Source organism: Hirundo rustica, chromosome 3 (genome assembly GCF_015227805.2).
Source record: "Hirundo rustica isolate bHirRus1 chromosome 3, bHirRus1.pri.v3, whole genome shotgun sequence".
Taxonomy (NCBI): domain Eukaryota; kingdom Metazoa; phylum Chordata; class Aves; order Passeriformes; family Hirundinidae; genus Hirundo; species Hirundo rustica.
Genome location: NC_053452.1, coordinates 110,003,561 through 110,024,659, shown reverse-complemented (window position 1 = coordinate 110,024,659; position 21,099 = coordinate 110,003,561). Strand labels below are relative to the sequence as shown.

Sequence of the window (21,099 nt, the reverse complement as noted above, 5' to 3'; positions counted from 1 at the left end):
AAAATTCTGAAAGAACAAGGCATTAAAATTTTTTCTAACCAGACCTTTAACTGAAAACTGAGATTGTAGCCTTAGACACACCTTATTGAAAACTCTCTGAAGGGCATCTCTAGAGGCTGATGCCCAATGAGCTTCAAAACAGACGGATTGCCCAGTACCAAGCTAAATACAAGATATGCATCTAACATTCAAATTCAACATTTGGGTTTTGTCTTTACACAGTCCTCATAACACATTAAATCCTTTTTACCTGAATTTGCACGTTTCCTCACAAAGGGAAAACTAGAGAAAACTTTGCCTCTCCTTGTTCTTCTCTTGGCTGTTTCAGTTTTGCTGTAAAATATCTTCCGGCATAGGCTTTACTCAAAATAGCAAAGGCTTGTGAAGAAACAATGAATAACTGATGGTATTTGTATGTTTCACAATTTCTAGCACTGATCAAACCAGTTATGCTGTTGTCTGACCACTGCACAATTGCTGTGTACAGGCACTACAGGCAGATAATCAGTCTTTACAAACTTGACCAAAACAAATTAGATTTAGCAAAGTCTTCTATTCATTCCAAATATTTTCTCCAAATTAGGAAATGTTATTCACAGTTTCTTGCCTTTTCTTAAAGGCACTTTCTAATCTAGCATAGGATTAACACAGCCAGCATAACTTCAGACTTTTCAAGGATTCTCTCATTTTGACACTTTCAAACTGCAAATCCACACTCAAGTACACCAAAGTTGCAGTCAGTGTTTGTTTTAGTAAAGCAACAAACTACCCAATCTCTTAAAATACTGGTAGCAGACATGAATCAATGTTGAAATACAAAATACTTACTGCTCCTTCCAATGGATAGCAAGCAAAATGGATCTACCCACTTCAGAATTTTACACTCCCCCCTTCAATTTCAATCTCATTTCTTCAAATTTTTATGCTGCATGTGCATGAACAGTAGTACATTGTTACTTTTGACATTTCATGCACCTTTTAGATAGAACAACTGAGCTCACAATCAACCACATGTGCACTTCTAATATTAAGTTTTAAATTAAGACAAATTTGAAAGCACTGATTAATAAAATTCCCAGTTCAGGAAGCTCTGGGAACTGAGGGCTGGAGCTGTGTCTGTAGGTGGTTTGTTTTTTCAATTTCACTAATGGATTTGACTGCACATTTATTTTTGTTTTTCATACAGGAGTCAGTGTAAGAGCAAAGAAAATTTAATTGTACCACTTGCTACATAAACCTGAATGGAACAGTAGCACGGGAAGTTTATAGCACTGGAAAGCATTTAAAGGCTTAGTTTCCACAGATTTGCTTTCTGAGGACACTGAATAGATATTTGCCCAGTTGACTTTCATTTCAAACACCATGAAAGACACTGAAGCAACCAGTTTTATATCCCTGGGAATACAGAGAGTACATCCCTACTCTGAAGTCTCACTACTTTTTAGAATACAAGTCATTCCAATGAAATTATTTTCTATTTAGAACTAAACCAGGAAAACCCAAACCCATCCTTCACTTAACCACACAAAAGAAGTACAACGCCAGCAACCATCCTTTGGCACAGGCAGCAGGAGTCGGGACCCACTGAAGACCCTGGAATATATCTTAGCTGGAGATTTTAGTTCCATTCACAAAACCCACAGGCTTAGCAAACACAGTACAAAATATTAAGTTTTTATGTTGTTTTCTCTTTCAGCAAAACATGGAATAGTGGGCTACAAACTTTATGCCTCAAGTACACAAACAGCAAAATAAAAGATTTGGATGGAAATGGAGCGAAGTGGAGAGAAAAACTTCATTTTTCAAGTAAAGACTTTCAACATCTTTGAAATTTGACCACATGCAATTAGTGTCTCCATCAGCTGGGCAGTTCAGGACAGAGGCAGATAAATAGTACAAAAACAACTGTGTCCCTCTAAACTACTCCTGCCTTTTGGTGATAGCAAAAAAAGCTGGTTTCTGTGTGACAAAGCTACAAGTGAATCCCTGTGCTAATGAGCTAGGTAGTTTAACATCACCTGATCTGCAAGACACCCGTTAGCAGCCCAAAAGAAGCAGAAACCACTTCAACCATTGATAAGAACAACTCCTTCCGAGCTTACTTTGAGGCACTTCAGATGCAATATGCACCAGACTACCTCATTTGTATCTTCTCACACATGCGTCTACCACCATGTGAAGACTTGACAGAACATTATTACGCTGCAGATCTTGTAACAAAAGTTACATCCTGAAAATTTTCAAGTTAAGAGTTCAAATGTGAGCTTGCCTGCAGCATTGGTTGTTGAAGAGTTACGGTGAGAAGAATGCAAACTGCAGAAGTTTACACTACAATGTAAGTGAAATGTTTCACTTTAGTCCAAAGTGCAAAAATAAATACTGTTTTTCCTTAAAAGGTGCTATCAGTAGTTAAGTCTCAGAGAACTGTTCCACCTAGACCCACTTATTAAATAACTAAGGAGGTTTTTACCTAAGGAAATTCTAAGGATGATCTGCTGTAGTTACCTCTGCTACAGCCAGGCTCTGACCACCCAATTTAGCTGAAAATACCTCTATTATAGCAGAAAACAGCACAGCACCCATTCTGCTCTCTAAGAGCACAGTGCATGAGGATGTGAGGGCATCCACACATTGCTGGTTACATTTTTGGTTTTGCCTAGTTCACCCTGCAGATAATTTTTGGTTAGTTAAAAGCTAATTTGATCTTGTACTATTGACAGCATTTTTTTGCTCATTCTTGAGTTGTCCATTAGGTGTAGCAGCAGTTTTGTAGTCACTGTCAGCTGCTTTTATAACTAAGAGTCTGAATGGTTCAGTTGTTTTCCGAAGTCTCTGAACAACAACAGCGTTTTGCAGCTTTGCTTCCTCAAGTGTGAGCGTCTCGTCGTGCAGCTCCCGGAAAGGAAGGGAGGTCGTCAGTGTGAAGGGAACACTTCCTTCAGATCCTTGATACTTTGTTATGAAGTCTCTGACATGGCTGATTCTGAAAGAGATTAAGAAAACTTGGCGTTAGAGTTTCGGCACTGCAATCCCCACGCAGCAACACACAACCACCATGGGACAGGAATGAAACACCACTTCAAGGAATGCCTGACAGCAGAGAAGAGCAATAAAGATGAGGTGGTATCCTGAAATGCCTGATCCACTTGGGAGGCAAGGACCAAGGTCTGCATGCTCTGAGAGTACTCCCAAGGGGACAAGGATGAGTGTCTTATTCTGAGCACTCAAATGCACCATTGCGGCTCAGATGGTACTTACACAAACCTACCATTTCCTAACCAGATGGTGGAGCTCTTACCTGAGGGCTCTGTAACCAAGAGCTAGAATAAAGATGCCTCCAGTGTGTGGTTCATGTAGTGGAACGGGAATAAAAATAAAGAAAAAGGGTTTGCAAAAACTATTTGGACAGCTGATGCATTGACTAGGTATAAGTGTAGTCCCATCCTCCCAAAGCAGGGGCATGATGAATTTATTACAGATTCAATCTGTCTGTGGGGAGCCTTGCAACTCCTGAGCAAGACAGAGGTTTTGCTGTGGAAGAATGAGGATCGACCAATTTGATTAGAAAATGAAGATGAGATGATACATCTCTATGAATAAAATTAACACAGTGTCAATGTCCATTCCCTGATACTGAGGCTAACTGGCAGACTGGCTGCTGGCCTAAATTCAACCTTCCACTCCCCCATGCACAAGGTCTCCCAGGAGGTTTACTGTCCCCTGGGAATGATCCAGGACCTGGGCTAACACCTGAACCATGGATGTCTAGGCATTGACTGAGGAAGTGCTGGCTGGCTTGGGGCGATGCCATCCTAATAGTTTAGCAGCACAGACACCGAAGAGCTTCCATGCCTTAGCCCCACTCGCCAGGACAGACACAGCCAGCAAAACAAAAACTAATTCCTGTGCATGCAGGCCTCAACCCAGAGACACTGCTTGGTCTCGTAAGTCAAGAGCCTGAAAAACCTCAAGCAGGACTAAATTTTTGGTTGTATGTTTACAGGTGTCAACATGCATATATCAAATTTCATTGGGTTCCAAGAGCAACTCAGGCAATCAGTCACCATCTCTGCTTCAGGGTGAACAAGTTCCTTTCCAGGCTCCATACCTGATGCTCCAGGGTCACACAAATGTAGTAAGTGCTGAAGAGGGGACACAATTCGATCCAGGAAAGAGCTCTGTGTGCTATTCCTACAGCTCTGCTCTTCTGATTGCTGCACTCTCATGTCACAATTCCCCACACTGCAACACTACAATGTTTCCTGTGCTTCTGCTCCAATCTTTCACCAGTAATCAACCCATATCTAAGGCAGCAGTTACTGTGGCACCTACACAGTCTACCTGCAAAAAAGCTACAAGTCATCAATTTGCCCAAACCCTGGGTAATATGCCACGTATGTGCTACATGCTATCATTCTATACCTTAGTTAAGAAATAGCTGAGTGTCTTGGGCACTGAAAGGAGTGCTGTGTATGCAATAAGGATATGTACTCTAAAAAGATTTCTCTCCAATTCTTATCAGGTTGTACACAAGTACTGTGTACAGCACAAACATGCTGGTCTTGCGGTGAAAGGCTATGTTATGATAGAATATTTATTGCACAGTACTTCAAAAAAGAGCATTACACCAGTAAAGCTGCTGCTCTGCTTATCTCAGATGTTTTTTTTCTTCTCAAAAGCACTTAGCAGCTGCTCAAACTGCTATTTACTATGAAGACAAAAAGCTAAATATACTTAAGTCGTAGGACCTGGAATAATTTAGATATAAAGCCCTTCAATGAAGTATTTATAATTAAAATAGCAATTTACCCTTCAGCAGTACATCACAACAGTGTTTCAGTTGGTATCTCAGCCACTAACAGTAATAAGTCAAAGAAAACAGTATGGTCATTAACTTTCAACAGCTGAGCTTTCCTTCTGACCAGCCACAGACAGAACACAGTTTATCTTGACAGCAGCCTGGGTTGTATTCATTCTGTGATACCTTTAAACTGCTTCACAGAGAAACACAAGCAGCATATCCTTTCCACATGACATGACTGTATAGTACTGCAGTAATTTCTCAAATTTGGATTTGAGAAAGGTCTCTCAAGACAGAAGCTCTACAATTAAACGATAAAGTGTTAATCTCACTTTCTCAAAGCTCCTGCATACAAGTGCTATACTGACACCTTCTGACATTATCCTCATTTCTAAGCCTCTTTGGGAACCAGAAATTTTATTAATTAAGAATTAAACACACCATGTGCATTCTATTCTGTCCATGTTGACATGCAGGGGATGAACTTCCTGCCCAGTGCACTGACTCCAGCCCTCCCCAGTGGTTTCTCTGGCTTACCTCTAAGTCCCTTTCCCCAGCTCCCACCTGTGGTGCTGTGCCTATGCTCAATGACCAGCAGGCTTTTTACTGAGCCATTTTTTCCAGATGTAGTTGTTTTGTGAGAGATCTGTCATGTTAAAAGCAATTTCTCCCAGTAATGAGCAATATGTACACCTTAACTATCACTAACCTACCAAGAACTCCTACACTTCCCTCAGATTTTCCTTTACACTCAGTTATGAGCTGACTTTTAACAGTTCACATTTCTCTTATGCTCTCCTCTTGTCAGCTAAAAGATTTCTCAGAATTTCAAAGGTTTTCCAAATACAACTAAAGAGCAGTCCAATGCTAACTGAACTAAGAGGTATATTAGTCACTGAAATTAAAGATTTCAACATACAGGCATTGAGGCAAATAGTTCAGATGCAGAGATATGACAGAAGTAAAATAAATCTTACCTGTGAGAAACATTGAATTTCTGAATTATCCTTTCCCCATCAGCTAACCAGATCTGGACATTGGTGATAGGCTCCAAATCATTCAAGGGTACTAAAGGCAGGTGTCTTTTGTCTTCAGGTCCTGGATGATCATCTCTCACTTTAGAGATTATCTTTGGAGTAGCACTGAAAAGAAAAGCAACATGAGGTTATTACTTCTGTGTACACATGCAAGTTCAAACTTCCCTCCAGGCCTCTGCTTCTGGAGCTTTCTGCCCCGTCGCAGAGTGCGCTGATGACTTATTATTTTAACAAATATAGGAACACTGACATAAATATCAGCTTTTTTCTTTCTTCCCTATTTTTTCCCTACATGTAGGCCATTATTTTCCCCTAAAGACTAAAACATGCTAAAGAATTTCAGTTTGCTTGTGTTTAACATTTTTATAAGATGGAAAGGAAATTTAAATATCAGAAGATTAAACATGAATATGCAAAAGACGAAACTGTCTGAAGAGTCTTCATGCATTTTTCTACTCTAATCACACAGGTGAAACTTTAAGGGGGTTGAGTATTGAATTTGCATACTCAAAGTTAATTTACAGTGTAATGTGATTACAGTAATTCCATTTAACTGAATGCTGTTAGCCTTGATTTAGACTCCAGCATCATCTATCTCAACTTAGAAGAATTACTCATCTATCAGAAAAAATTGACTTAATGTGAAAAATCCAGACTGATGCCCACAGCAGTTGGATTTTTTTTCTTTTTTCCTAAGGCATTTTCAACAGCTGACCCAACCACAGGGACAAAGATTTATAAAATGACTTGACAAAATACATGGACCTCAGTCCAAGTGCATGGTCTTAAAAAACAAACAATAAAAAAAACTGCTGGCAAAATTTTTATTCTGAAGAAATATCTAGAGCTTAGTGCTTCTTTCATGACTAAACTTGTTCAGCATGTAGAGTTTAAGTCCTCATTGGGCCTGATCCAATGGGTACATTCTCATCTCCCATGAGTATAACCAGATATTTGCCTGCAGAACAATAGCAGTGATTTAAGGAGTTACCATCTCTCCTCTGAGCTCAACTGTGGTCACAGATTACATTAGCACTACATGGCAGTTTACAGAAAAGCTCCCTTTGCACAGAAAATTGGTGAGTTACAGTTTCTTGAGAGAGAAGTGGGAAACTGATGTCCATAGAGTAACAGTCTTAACTATATTGCACACAAACCTCATTTTCATGTTCTTGTACCTGTATTAGTTTGTCCATAAGGCAGAGAACTCACAGCTAATGTATTATTAGCTAATGATTTAATATGTTCAGCCTAATAAATCTGGAGTCTTAAGGACAAGTTTAGTCAGAGGTATTTCAAAAACTTTTTTTGCTCATTTAAGTGCTGCCCTAACTTCTAGGATATCAGCCAGTAGAGGCACTTTTTAGTATCTTCCACAGAAACTCAGGAAAAAGAATGAGAATCAAGAAATTTAATTTCCAAATGAACAATAAGAGATGTTCACTGTGACTGGAGACAGATAAGAGGTACAGAACTGTTTTGCATTACACAGAAATCAGCTGGGGCACAAGGACTTGGCACTAACAAATTACAAGAGGCACACCTGTAAAGTATTCTGGCACTACTAGTACAGGTGATATACCTGCACCCACCTGCCTCACTGTCTCAAACAGCTTCTGTTCATGCTTAACCTCAATACAAAATAAAGCTTAACTGCCCTCCAGATCAGGAATAAAAGCTTTAGTACCAGCAAAATAATGTTAAACAGTTTTGCAAGCAGAGAAAAAAAAAAATTAAATTTCAAGTCATACTTCAATCCAGCAATGCCCAGCTCTTGCTGTCTACCTGTTTTAGTTGCTGGTTCAGACACGGCAGAACTCACGTGAGTGAGCTGCCTCCAGGACAGCAAAGGCTGCAGAGGTGCTCAGCTGTGGTGTCTGGCTCAGGTATCTGGCTCTGCATTGGTCACAGCTGTAGCTCAGACAACTGTCTTGCATGGACATAGATTTTGGTGTCATTCCCAAACCAGCTTCCCTCACAGTCACATCTCCATATGCAGCAGGCACTGGAGGCGATTCTTTCAATAGAAAGTGTGTGTGAGACTGAAGCCAACACATTAAGTGAAGCTATAAGAGAAAGTTAGAACATCTGTATTCACCAAGATTTAAAACACTTCTATACATAAAAACTTTTCTCTTGCAGAACTGACAGATAAAGCCATCTAGTGGTGAGAGCTTTGACTAAAGGAAAAACCCAAGAATCTAGTCTTATTGGAGATCAAAGCATTTTAACTCCTTTTAAGGCCAATTCCTTTTATATGATTATCAACAGAAGATTTAAACTAGAGATTGAAGAGACATAAGAGCATCCTGTCAATTTTCTGACAAGAAAAAGCCCAGCAGTTAGGTATCATGCCTTACCCTGACTGATGGTTAAGCAGCTTGACACGCAGCGCTTTACCCTAATGAGGTTACAGAGCAAGCTCGCTTTGCTACAAAGGATTTCAGTCAATAGTTTAATTAACATGTTTCTGAGGCTGTCTCAAAGATGCACAGATTAGCTCAATAGAAAAGTGGGGTTGCACATCTCATCATAATCCCAAACTACGAAATTCAGCTGGACAGTAATAGATAAAACAGAGTGTACAGAGGTACACAGGTTCATAAGGTACACTGAAAAATTTTGGTATGTCTTACTTATCCCTCTTGTAGAACAAGAAGAACTCTACCAGCATATATGTTACTTATAGATCCTCCAACAAAATTCTTGAGAACTAGTCAATAGACCAATTCATAATGGTTCATCCATTACAAAATCCCTCCACTTGGGAATACTGACAAAGTATACAGTATTAATTTTATATGTTTATTTGCTAAACAGAGGTTTAGCTAGGCTATGAGCAGAAGAAAACTTCAATCATTTGTTTCTCTCATTTCTGACTAATCACACAAACGCAACTGCGGAAAAGGAGTTCTACAGCTTAAAACTTTTTCTAGGTCTCAGCCAGTTCTGTTGCTACCTCACAAAGCTTTTCTACTGCAAGTGTGATGTATTCATGCAATGGTCATTCATTAACAGCAGGAAGTGAGCAGTACTTTATGGAGTAGGAGCACTTATGGCTCATGTTTCCAACACTGGCAAATATATTTACTTGTCTTTAAGGAAAAGGTTTTGATGGCATAGCACAGAATACACAAGCAAGGGTAGGAAAAAAAAATAAAAAATGCTGAGCACGTTGTAGAATGTCTCAGTGTACAAGGCCAGTCAACTGAAATTCACAGATTAGTAATGTTTCTGAAACCTAACTTGCTGACTGGGAAGCAAGATCATTACTTGCTGTAGGCACAGCAGAGCAGAACAAGTGACTGAAGAACCTGGCATTCAGCACTGGTTAGCAGCAGAAATCCCACACACACTAAAGATCTTTTTGGTTATGTTATTAACAGCTCTACTTGTAGATAAAATAAGGTTAAGATCTTGACTCCTGTTTGCTCAGGATTTCTGTGCCACCAAAGCAAGTCTTGCAGCATCTCACCCTCAAGGGAAGGTTTTTCCTCATTGTATCTACTCAAGCATGGAGCAACTGAACAGACTGTACTACAGAAACAGATGAAACTCACAAAACAGATACTTGCTTCTCCAAACCACTCACCCTTTCACCTTTATCAGTCTTTTACTCTGCACATTATCTTCTTCCCCTGCCTCAGCTGTTCCTGCCCAGGTCAGGTCTTCCCTCAGCACAAGCTCTGGGCCTTAGCAGCCAAACCCTTCCCACTTAATTGAAACAAGCTGTTCACCTAAGGATGCACCACAGCTTAGGAACCCCAGCCTGCAGGTCACCCAGCAGTGCCACCTGTGACACCTCCTGTAGACTCCTGGTCACTGAACACGTCCCATTCCCTAGGCCGATGTGCTTTTACAGACACACAAGTCCTGCATGACATGACCAAGCAGGTAATGTAAGCAAAAGTCACAGGGATCAAATAAACAAACTCTTGGCCTGTTCCTCTACAACAGCCTTCCAAAATACAGTAATTGTTTGGTTATAAATCAAGTCCAGTTTTAGCACTGGCATGCGTGGGTGACACTCTCCAACTACAAGAGACATGGATCACTGTAGAATGTGAAAATGACTTACTGCAAGACATGATTAATTACAGAACAATTTTAAGAGAATGCAAAATAACCTCTTCCTTCTTCAGTTCTCTTTATGGGATTGTCATACTCCCCCCTCTTCTCAAACTATTGCTTATACAGCTGAGAACAAGATTCTTTTCTCCAAAAGCACAGAATAGAAGAGTGATGGCATTTCAGCTGGAAACAGCTGCTGATACTGAGACCTTGAACAAAGAAAACCAAGAGCTTCCTGGCTGTATCAACACAGCAACACTTCCAGAGGATTGTGGGAGCCAATCATCCCCCAAGCTTCATGGAGAAACACCAAGATGCCTGCAGGATGGAGCACTCACACTGTCAGCAGATGCTGGAAGAGAGCAGCTTTTTGCCTGTGGAAGACAGGGTGGTGGTTGTGGGGATCCAGAAGCAGCCTGCCAGGGTCTGCATAACGGTGTGATGCTTGTTATGGTGGACAGAAATTCCAATGAGAGGCATTCAGATTGGATATAAGGAAAAAATCTTTCCCACAAGGACAGTTCAGCATTCAAGAAGGCTGCACAGCCTCTGCTCTCATGGGATTTCAAGACCCAATTGGATAAAAGCCTGAATAACCTCATCTATCCTCACAGATGACCCCACTTTGAGCAGGAGCTTAGATTAGAAATCCAGAGATTCCTTCCCACCTGTATTTTGATCCTTAATCATAGGTATAGTTCCCTTCAGCTACTCAGTCGTAGATCACATCAGCCTACTCACCTTCCTAATCGGTAACCATGTCCAGAAAAGGGATGAAACATTGGCTTTTTCGACGACAAATGCACCTTATCTTTTTTATCTTCCACTTTCACTTCTACCTCCTCCTTATCAAAAACTTTTTGCAGCTCAAAAGGCAGTTCCCTTAAGAAAAAGAAAAAAAACCCAAAAGGTCAAAAAAAAGTACTATGCTGTTTTCACGATATAAAATGGACCAATGATTAACACTTGTTCAACGTTTAGCCTTTCAAAGACGATGCTTTAACAAAAAACCCAACTTCACGATATTTACTAGGAGTTAGGTTAAGTGCATGGTATACACTTCAAGTATACAACTTCAAGTTTCTGAACTGCAAATTAACTAGGAAGTATATAATAAAAAAACCTATTATGCAAGTTGTTGAATGATGTTCAAATTTACTCAGCAGTTACCACTCTAAACATATAATGTGTAGGAAGTTCAGTGTTGCCATACACTGCTGCAAAGGGTTCAATTATTTTATCCCCATAGTAAAACAAAACGAAAAAGGCTTTTAGAGAGGAAGAACTGAGTTTAGACACAATGTATTTAATGACAAACATAGATCTCAGCTTCTAAAAATTATATCATCACTAATAGCTCCATTCTTTAGTGCAGTAACATCACCTTGGTAATGCTTTAATCACATGAAGCAGAACATAACAATGCCTTTGTCTCTGAGCTCTGATGCAGACAGTACATTTTTGGGTGGTAGGGCTCAGCTGGCACAGGGGCTGTACTAAATGCTTTTTTACCATCAATGATTATGCAGAAACCATCTCATAATTAGCGTCTTCACAGGCGAACAGTGGAATAAAAGTGGCAAACTTTTGATGAATGCACACAAAGGGCTTTAAAGGGTGCAGTTAATTGCTATTACAACTAACACAGGTGACAGCCACACAGGAGAAATAGTGTAAAATCAGTATTTTTGATGGCCTAGCAAAATATGGAAAAGAAAAATATAATGACTTAGTAATTTCACATGCTTGATAAGGAGGTATTAAATTACATTATCCATAAAATTATATTCTCCTCTCCATTTGTATGGGGTCAGGAAGCAAGACTACAAATTAAAGGATCAAAGAAACGCTGGTTAGTATGGTCAAACTCCCTCTTTAAAGCAACAACTGCAAACAATATTAGAAATCAGGACAGCACGTAAACTTTTAATACAGGGAAAAACATAGGAGGGCTGTTAAACACAGGAATTTATGTAAGATTGTTGTATATACACAACCCCAAGTTTGTACTTGGAAAAATGTCAGAAATTTAAGACTGATCAGAGTTGCTTGATCCTACATAGAACATCTGTGCCCATTTAAGGCTTTTCATCAGCAAAAAGAAAACAAAGACCATAAAACTAGAAATGCTCAACCCCTTGTGCATTGAGTTCATTAGTCAAAATACCATTTGATCTGTAGCTCTTATTGGGCACTGATTTATTCTTTATTTCATCGTGCACCTGCTGTGCCCCCTGCCAACACTGGCTTTTATCTATTCATCAGCAACTGTACAACTAGTGCCACTGAGAACTGTGTTAAACCTGTTGATGTTCCAACAGCCATTAGCACTGCAGGAACGAGACCGGCAGGGCCTGCGCTCCTACAGGGACACTGCAGTGCAGCAAAGCCACGTGAAAAATTTAGAGCATAAGCTAAGTGCTACCCAAAGCACATTAACTCAGGCTGGTTAGGAACACAAAACTCACTTACCCCTTTTTAATGGACTCCAAGAACTGCTGGTTTGCAACATCAGTGTAGCTCCGAAGTTCGCCGTCATTTACCGTAAACCCATTTTTCCAAAGTTTAATGATTACATCAACCTGCAGAGTAAGAACAATTCTCATTATAACACTGATGAAATAGTGTTACCCACCTACCCTGTGATTATAAATCATCCACTTCATGGACTAAAAATACTGAGAGAGGGCTCACTGTAATCTGCCTTGGCCCCATGCCAACATGCACAGCAACTGCAGGGGTAAGTGACATTTCTAAGTATCTTGTGTCAATCAGGGTTAGAAACAAACTTTCCCCCAATCATTTTGGCTTCCTAAGTCAAGAACACGCCCTCAACTCAGCAGAGGGGGGAAAAAAAAAAAAAAAAAAAAAAAAAAAAAAAAAAAAAAAAAAAAAAAGAGCTGGACTATCCCAGCCAACTGCAACTGTTCAAGAGCTAATTTGAGAGCATACATGCCTGGTGTTCGAACACCAACTGCCAGAACAGTCCAGCTGGGGATTTATTAGGGTAAAGCCTCGCTCCGATCATTCAGGAGGATTTTCTCAAAGTAAAGGCATTGAGATGATGCATGCAGAAGCCTTTCACTCAGGAAATGAAGCAAGTACCAGAAAATTTACTGTCATACACTTAGGTTAATCTGGAATTCCTGGGTGTATTCAAAACACCCAGTTGATTGAGGGAATGAAAAAACAAATCCAGTAATTCCTTAACTTTGTTAGAAATCATCCATTACTCCAACTTGTAGCCTTTGCAATGTTTACTGAAATCTCTCCAACTGTAAGATGGATATTTGGATTGTATTTTCATATTCATGCATCATGCCATTTAGGGAAGTATTTGGTTATTTAGGTCTGATCCCTGTAATAGCATTGTCTTGACAAATATTTGGCCACAAATGCAGAATTCACCTCAGCTGAAAATTAGTTTAAATGAAGCTTGATAGTACCTGATAAGTTTGGGATTTTTTGGTTTGTTTTTTTTTTTTTTTCAGTTTGACTTGTTAGGTTATTGCTACATAAATAAACAGCACATGCAAACTGCTGAATAGAATTCCTTGTCTTTCAGTTGTCAAAAGAAATAGTCAGCACTCAACAACATTAGATTCCATCAAAAACTCCTGTGTCTCATGGCACCAATGCATATGGAAAGGGTTCTAATTATGGGAAGGTTCCTCTACAGTGAGCCAAATTTAACATGGACTAATTATTCCACACCAACTTCCCATTTAAGCATTGACACAACTAATGCCATGGAACACTATTTCAGGACTGCAATTTAAGATATTGCTCCTGACATTTCATTTCTTCCAGGGTCAGTTAAGGATCTATGAACATAATTTCTAGCAATGCCCACTCCAAATTTCCTCTTGTCCTCTTTGTTCTACATGGCCTTTTCTCCCTCCTCTTACAGTCTTTGATGAGTAACGGAAAAACACAAAAAGGACAGAATTACTGAGATACAAACCCACAGTGAACATCCCACTACAACCATAATTATATGAATAAGACCAAATGAAAAATATTTGGGCTATGCCTCTGCATAAAAAGGCTGCAGCTCCTTAAATAACTTCTTATGTAACAGTACTTGTCATTCCTTAAACTCCTGCTTACCTCACTCCCCCTACTAATAAAGCAGAAGTGCATTAGCCAATGCCAGCATCAGTTCTAGAATGACTCTAAATCAACCATAAAGCAGTAAGAGCCAAAAACCCAGCAGCAAAAGCCTGGGTGACTGGGAGATGGGAGGCTGATCCTAGAGCTCTCTGAATTCAGTGTGCAATTTTTACTAATGTACTGGAAAAGACTGCTGGACTTCTGGTATCTGTTTTCCAGAATACACCTGGAGTGCTGTTGTAACAAAAACAAGTACTTTTTTCTTCGCTGCCTACCTGGTTCTTGACTGTAGTTGGGGGCACACACATAGCACCAGCCTTCTGGGCTTCTTCAAATAGGTTATCTACAAAGTAGTCACAGTTTTGCTCTGTACCGTTCAAAATCTGATCATCGGTTCCTGATTTACAGACCCTGCAGAACAAAGAAGCAAAAAAGACTCCTCAGAGGACATGTTAGAAGACAAGTAGGTACCTCAGAAGCTCAGTACCAAGAAGTATAGAAGGCACACCCCCCTGCACCCAGCTTACTCAGTTTACTGAGTACAAAACATCGGGTCAACTTCGCATTGTGCCTTTTCTATAAGCTTCTTACCAATCTCTAACTGCTACTATTTGCACTTCAAAAGCACAAGCTAAAGAACATCATCAGAAAAGATGAACCAACCTATGCAAAGCTTCTGAACTTGGCATCAGTACAAGGAATGCAAGTTAGATGAGTCATTCTTCTAACCATCACGCACCTAGCTGCACACCAACGAAGGGGTTTCCTTAAAGCAATTCTGTGATACAAGCTTGGGTTCCTTTGCAGTAAGTTTTAAAAAATACAAGAAAATTGCCCTAGGATTTAATTCTCCACCCCAACTTGAGCCTCCCCATTCCTAGCACCATCCCAGAGCCATTATTACTGTTTTGGAAAGCGCATTAGGGAAACTCAAGTGTCTCAACACCACTGGAGCAGACTGAAGAAATACAATAGAAGCCTTCAACACTGTGGAAACTGCCAGGGTATTAAAAAAGATGCATCAACCACATCTTTTTATGGAACACTGTATATGTGACAGCTATTTCTGTTAGATTTTCACCAATCAAAATGCAGAAATATGCAACCTGAATGATTATCTCAGTATAGCTGCTTTGCATAGTAAGAAGATTATGCAGCTTTTTGTAAACATTGCAGGAGTTACTCCTAAAGGAGATTCAGAAAAGTCTGTTTTAAGCAATTCAGAAAATAAAAATCCCGACGCTTGAAAAAAAAATCCAGCTTTACATAAAACTCTGCATTGAATCCAAGAGCAGCGATACTTATTGAAATGGTAATTAGATATATTTGCATAAAATGGAATTGTTCGCAGTGCACCTATGCAACACTAAGAATCCCTGGGGACTAACATCTTAAACAAAAGAAAACCTCAAAAACTTGAAAGAAGAAATTTCAAAAGTATGCTGCCCCCATTGTAGTTTTCTAATAGAACAAAAGAAACTTGAAGCATTAATGCAGGTATTCACCATGCTTTACCTCAGAAACAGAACTGGAAATGCAAACACCTCCATATCAGATGCAGAGCTGCACAGTGAGTTAGCAGTTTGAAAGGCTGCCGTGCTATTTTGAATAAAAATATTTACAGTTTCTTGCATCTAGGAAACATTTCAGGTACATGAAAAATCTTTCAGCAAAACAACAGGATTTTTTTGAATCTTCCCAGTATATGTGGAGCAGATGAATACAGTAAAAACACCGTATTTCAGAATTTAACATTAAGTCTGAAAAGTAATGACAGGACACAAACAGGAGTGGGAAAGGAAGACAGAAAAGGGGACAACTGGCACCTACCATTCCTTCTTTACAGTTTTGATATTGTCCATGTCTTTCATTCTGGTGCTTCCCCTAATTACAAAAAGAAAATGGTTTAAAACCAAACCAAAACAAAATGCCGATCATACTTTGCCTCCTTTTATAGCTGAAGCATTCTTTATATCTTTTCCTGTGTTGATAATACATTTAACCAGAAACCTCAACCTCCCCCCCACCAAGTCTCCAGATGGTTCTTTGTTTTCCTGCAGTTTCTAATTTAATGACACATGAACCACACATCTGTTCCAGACGTTCAGGAGCAAGGTTACTTTTTCATAGATGTACAAAATCCATTTCACAGTAATAACAGTGTGATGTGAAAATACTTGCCCATACTTCTGTAAAGGGAGGAAAAAAAATATCACATTCCTCTCCTGAGGTTTAAACTTCCCTGATTTTACACAACATTATGAGATGGTTGCAGAAAAACTGCACTGCCACTGCAGGCATTTGAGTGACCTTCACCTTAACTGTGCATTACTTAAAGGGGCAAGATTTGTCAGGTTGCCCTTCTTACCTTACCTCAAGACATTGTTGCAGCAACTCAGAAACTGAATTATCATTTCTGGCCTACTGTCAGCTGGCATGAAAATACTGGATTTGCAAGTACTAAATATGATACAGGATTACTCTGCTGAGTCAAAAAAAAATTAAGAATCTCACACTGATCTCATTACAGTCACTTTTGAATGCTCTGAAAAAAGTCACAGTCACTAAAAGCCAGAAACTCACTAAACCACCCTTAAAAATAAAATCACTAAGATGGGAAAAACCCACAGGAAAACAGAAATTTTAAGTTGCAACTGTGCTCAGAGTTATCCCTGGCAACCACTGGTTACACAGATGATGGTCTGCTCCTGGCAGGTTCAGGACTAAGTTATGACATTGTGTGTGGCTTTCAGAGAGCATCAAACTAAACAGTGACAGTCATCACACTCCCGAACAAAGCAGTATGCACAGCATCACTAATACAAATTTTAAGTTATTTTGAGATCTAATTTAACAAGATGTGGACATTTAACAACATTCACGGCAGCACTAATAAAAAAAGGAAAAAAACATCATATGCAGTAGTAATTCATGTTCCTCAGGACTTTAACGCTAGTGTTCTTTCAACTTGAAAGTTAAAATCCATGCGAGATGGATTCTGTAGAAAAATATATAAGCCTCTAAAAAAAACCCTAAAATGATCAACCTTAAATTTAACTGGTGCTGTTACACATTAAGTCAAAACATATTTTGCACACCTTTGACATGTCACACAAGATGAGGTATAGTCTTTTTTTCCCTACAAATGTTCTGCCAGAGCCTTACATCTCTCAGACAAGCCTGTGCTGGTACATGATGATATTATATGCATATCTGTTTGTTGCTTTTGGAACTCAGTATTGCACTTGGGAAAAAATGAACTCTCAGTATATCAAGTGAGCAGAATGAAACTGGAATGCTTAAAAAGTGTAACTTTTTCAAACTTCTCTCAAATTCAGTTTTAATACACTCTGGCATGTAGGGCTTTTTTTTGTGTTTAGACCAAAGTAATTCTTTGTGGTTTGTGTTAATGTGCTTATCTTCTAATCTTTCACTCCAGTAGGCTACTCCCTAAAGCAACAAGAGCCACCTCCTGCCATCTGCTTTTGTTGATCCTCTGTGACTTGTCATCAGAGTCCTTAAAAAGAAACAGACACAATGAAGCAGCTCTTCAAATCAGCTCTTTGGCTACATTAGGCTGGCCTCAAATGTGCAGGAATAGTATTCAAAACTGGTCAGCTGTGAAAGCTGCTGTTCCTTCTAAAGTACAACAGCAATTACACTTAGAAGAAATGTTTGTGTTAATCTCTCTAGGTGAAGAATCATCCTGTACAGCATATTGATGTTTATTATGGCCAAAAGCCATTAGGATACAGCGATCAGAATGCACTGCAAGCACTTTAGCTCAGCATGTCAACCCAGCCAGCACAAACCACCTCCTCTCACCAACTTCTGACAGACATCCCTAGTTGCTGTTAAAAATGTTAAGAATTTTGGTACGTAATTTTTGCGTCAGTGGCAAAAAGTACCTCAGAACTGAACTACCACCTCCAGAAACTAAATTTAAAACATGGGAAGAAGCTGCAAATGTCAGCAGCCCACCACAGCTACATCTGTTAACTGGGGTTAGGATACTCCTGGCCATTCCCACATAGCCCCACGGAGATGGGCCACTGACTCAGCAGCAGCCCTTCACAGCCAGGGTTTCCAAACAGGCAGCCCTCGATAGGCATATTTGTTTTGGCAAATAATTTTATGGTCAATACTTTTGAGCCCACACTTCCAGTTATTTTAACACAAGAAAAACGAAACAGAAACTGCCTGTGAGGCTCTCCTTACTGTGAAGTGCAGAAATACCCACAAAAGCACATGCAGTCCCCTCCCCTGACAGCCTGCCAACCCCTTACTAACTTTGGCAGAACAAACTCTCCAGTTGAGAGCTGCTTGCAGCACAGCACAGTCTGCCCCTGCACAGCACAGAAATTACAGCTGAAATTGCACTGTACTGTGCCACAGAGAGATAGGAAGCTACAGAGAAATGGCAAGTACAAATTAGTAGTGCCATGAGCATCAGACTTAATGGCCCGAACGTGACTGATGCACTCAGGTGCAAACCACAGCATTCATGCTTCCTCTCCAGCTGGCTAAAGGAGCTGTGCACTCGGAAAGAAACCCCTCTGCAACCTGGATGTCCAGGTGTTAGAAAGATAAATCACTTGCTGGTAGAATTGCCTTGTTAAGGTTTAGGACTTGACATGCTTCAACAATCTCAGACCTAAGGGTGAGTTAACAAAGCTCGGGAAGAAGGATATACCACTGATGCTGGATGCAAAGAACGCACAGTTCACAGGCCACAAGCACGTTAGGCAGAACTTCCACGATAAGGAAGAAACTAATAAATCCAGCTCAGCAACTGTACTGAAATCACTTCCAAGTGGGTAAAAGGTAATTCTGGTAGGGCAAAATCGTGATCAGCAACTCAAAGATCACCAACTCAAGAAAACCACCTATCTAAAAGAAGACAGAGGACACAGGCTACTTAGCATGAAAAGCAAGGGAATAATTTAACCAGTAAAAGAGAGAATAATCATTAATAAGAGAACTATGCAAAGTTGTAGCCAGTGAGCATTAATATCTATGTTTGCTAACATGTATAAATAATGAGAAGTTTTGATAGTCATCGTGGCGGCTCTGTGGATTTACCACTCAGCCCTTCTTTCTGCTCAAATAAATCAAGTACCTTGCCTCCTTGTGTGGATTAGCCTCATGCACAACAGGTCAAAGAACCTATTTTGGGACAATCCCGCGGCTGCGACACCTGAACTCACCCGCACCCCGAGAGCCAGGCCCGGGCACACGCTCTGCGCCTCCCGCCGCTGCCAAACCCGCCGAGCGCGGCCCCCGCCCCGGCGGCCGGCCAGGAGGTATTTTTAGGCGATGAGGCAACACCGCGGTACCGACACGGAGGCGGAACGCCCAGGGAGCCCCGGGAGGGTCGCTCCTGTTGCGGGAAGCGGCCGATTCGGAGCGGGGCGAAGACGCAGGGCGGAGGCGGCGGGGAGGCTCAGCCCGCCCGCCCCGGGGACGACCGCGGGCAAAGTCCGAGCGCCGGCAGAAGCCGAGGAAGCGCCGGCTCTGCGGAACGCACTACCCGTGCCTGGCCTGTCCCCGCAGAGAACTCGGCCGGCCGGACCCCGCAGCGAACTCACCCGCCCGTCCCGCAGCGCCCAGCCCGGCACCGGCCGCCCGCCGCGGAACTCCTCGGTGTCCCGCCTTGAGCGGCGCAGGCGCGGCGGCGCCGGGCGGGGCGGGCAGAGCTCCGCCCCGGTACCGCGGGGGGAGCGAGGGGTGTCCGTAGGGATCCGCTCCCGCTGTGCAGGGAAACGCGGCTTCCCCGCGGGCTGCATTGTCCTGCCGTATCCTACCCGACCCTATTCTCCGGGTGGAGGCGAGAGCTGGGGTGCTCGTGGCTCGGCACGGCCCGGCTTTACGAGGCGGATACCCCCGCGCCGCTGCGGGGGTGCCCGGGCAGGACCTGGCGCAGCACGGCAGAGATAAACATCCCTGCCCGGCCTGAGACTATGAAGGCAGCTCTGTCCCGACTGCGGAACAAAGGACACGGTCTGTGTGTCCGTCTGTCAAGCCCTACAACAGTGGGGAATGGTGCCTGTGTTTGGGCACCCGCCCTGCCCCGCGCCCCCGGCGGGAGCAGCCGCACGCTGAGCCCTTTGGAGAACGGGAATGGCTCATTGTGCGGCGAGCGCTAATTACGGGCGAGTGTTGACATATGTCAAAGGGAGCGCAACCGAGGCCTCGCACCGAGGACAAAAGAGCGGCGCGGTGTCTGGGAAGCAGAGCTCCCGAGGGTGAATCAGACGGGAAAATGGGATGAGATCTTCGGGAGGGAAGGAGGACTGAGCCGAGTTCCCTGCGCTGTGCTGGGCCTTGGGGAAGCTGCTCTCTGCGGGACGAGGAGGTCCCGGGGTGATGCCGAGAGCTATCCGAGTAGCCAAGGCCAACACCGCGGATGAGCTGCCAGCCCGTAGAAACACACGGAGCAGAGTGAACGCATCTCTTGCACCTGCAGGCTGTTTGATAAGAGGGTTTTGTTTTTTTTTTTTCTCCCCCAATAATTAGCGATGCAGTGTAAAACATTTAGAATTAACCTAAACTGAACAGCCACAACTGTCTAATTCACACTAATTAATGGGAAATCCACTGCGAATTTACACGTGCGATCAAAGGTAATTCTAAAAGCAGAGGTAATACTTCAGTGAGTGTCGTCGTCACGTGGGACAAGTTTCTGCAATCCCTTAATCGCAACAATTAAAATCACATTGTTCAGAAATAATAAAATAAGATGCTTAGTCTCAAAGTTCAGTGATGGGTGAGTAACAGAAGTAAAATCTGACACTTGACAGCTATAATTTCTTTCTCTTTATAATGCACATCAGAATGCACTGATCCTTTTGAAGGCAGTTTGGATTAATTGTTAAGTTTTAACTGGATGAGATCTAATTAGAGCTCCTACTTATGAATCTTCAGGGAAGATAGTAAGAAATTTGCCTTTTGTTTTGGTTAAAATACATGGAGTCTTATATTTCAAAACACGGATTGCTGAGATTCTATTCTCCCTGGTTTTGTTTAATGTTTAAAATACTTTGACATTTTCAAATAGAAGGTACTTGTTTGTTACAA

At 41.4% G+C, this 21,099-nt stretch overlaps 1 protein-coding gene across 2 annotated transcripts; it reads right to left on the bottom strand.

The window, feature by feature from the left end:
- Positions 1 to 1,195: 1,195 nt before the first annotated feature.
- Positions 1,196 to 19,685, bottom strand: UBXN2A (UBX domain protein 2A). Of its 2 annotated transcripts, none has more exons than XM_040059930.1 (7): positions 19,611 to 19,685; positions 15,853 to 15,906; positions 14,298 to 14,433; positions 12,382 to 12,491; positions 10,651 to 10,791; positions 5,779 to 5,943; positions 1,196 to 2,983 (listed from the first exon to the last, which is right to left on the bottom strand). In XM_040059930.1, the coding sequence occupies exons 2-7, from the start codon at positions 15,891 to 15,893 to the stop codon at positions 2,695 to 2,697; spliced, it is 882 nt and encodes a 293-aa protein (XP_039915864.1). In that variant the 5' UTR covers positions 15,894 to 15,906; positions 19,611 to 19,685; the 3' UTR covers positions 1,196 to 2,694. The 2 variants fall into 2 exon arrangements, with proteins under 2 accessions (XP_039915864.1, XP_039915865.1); XM_040059931.2 differs by lacking the exon at positions 19,611 to 19,685 and adding an exon at positions 19,230 to 19,534.
- Positions 19,686 to 21,099: the final 1,414 nt, after the last annotated feature.

Coding starts and splice junctions, on each gene's coding strand:
- UBXN2A (XM_040059930.1), bottom strand. CDS start 15,893: ATGAAAGACATGGACAATATCAAAACTGTAAAGAAGGAATG. Junction 5,944..10,650: donor CATGGTTACCGATTAGGAAG/GTGAGTAGGCTG, acceptor TTTTCTTTTCAG/TGCTACTCCAAAGATAATCT. Junction 2,984..5,778: donor AAATTCAATGTTTCTCACAG/GTAAGATTTATT, acceptor AATCTCTTTCAG/AATCAGCCATGTCAGAGACT.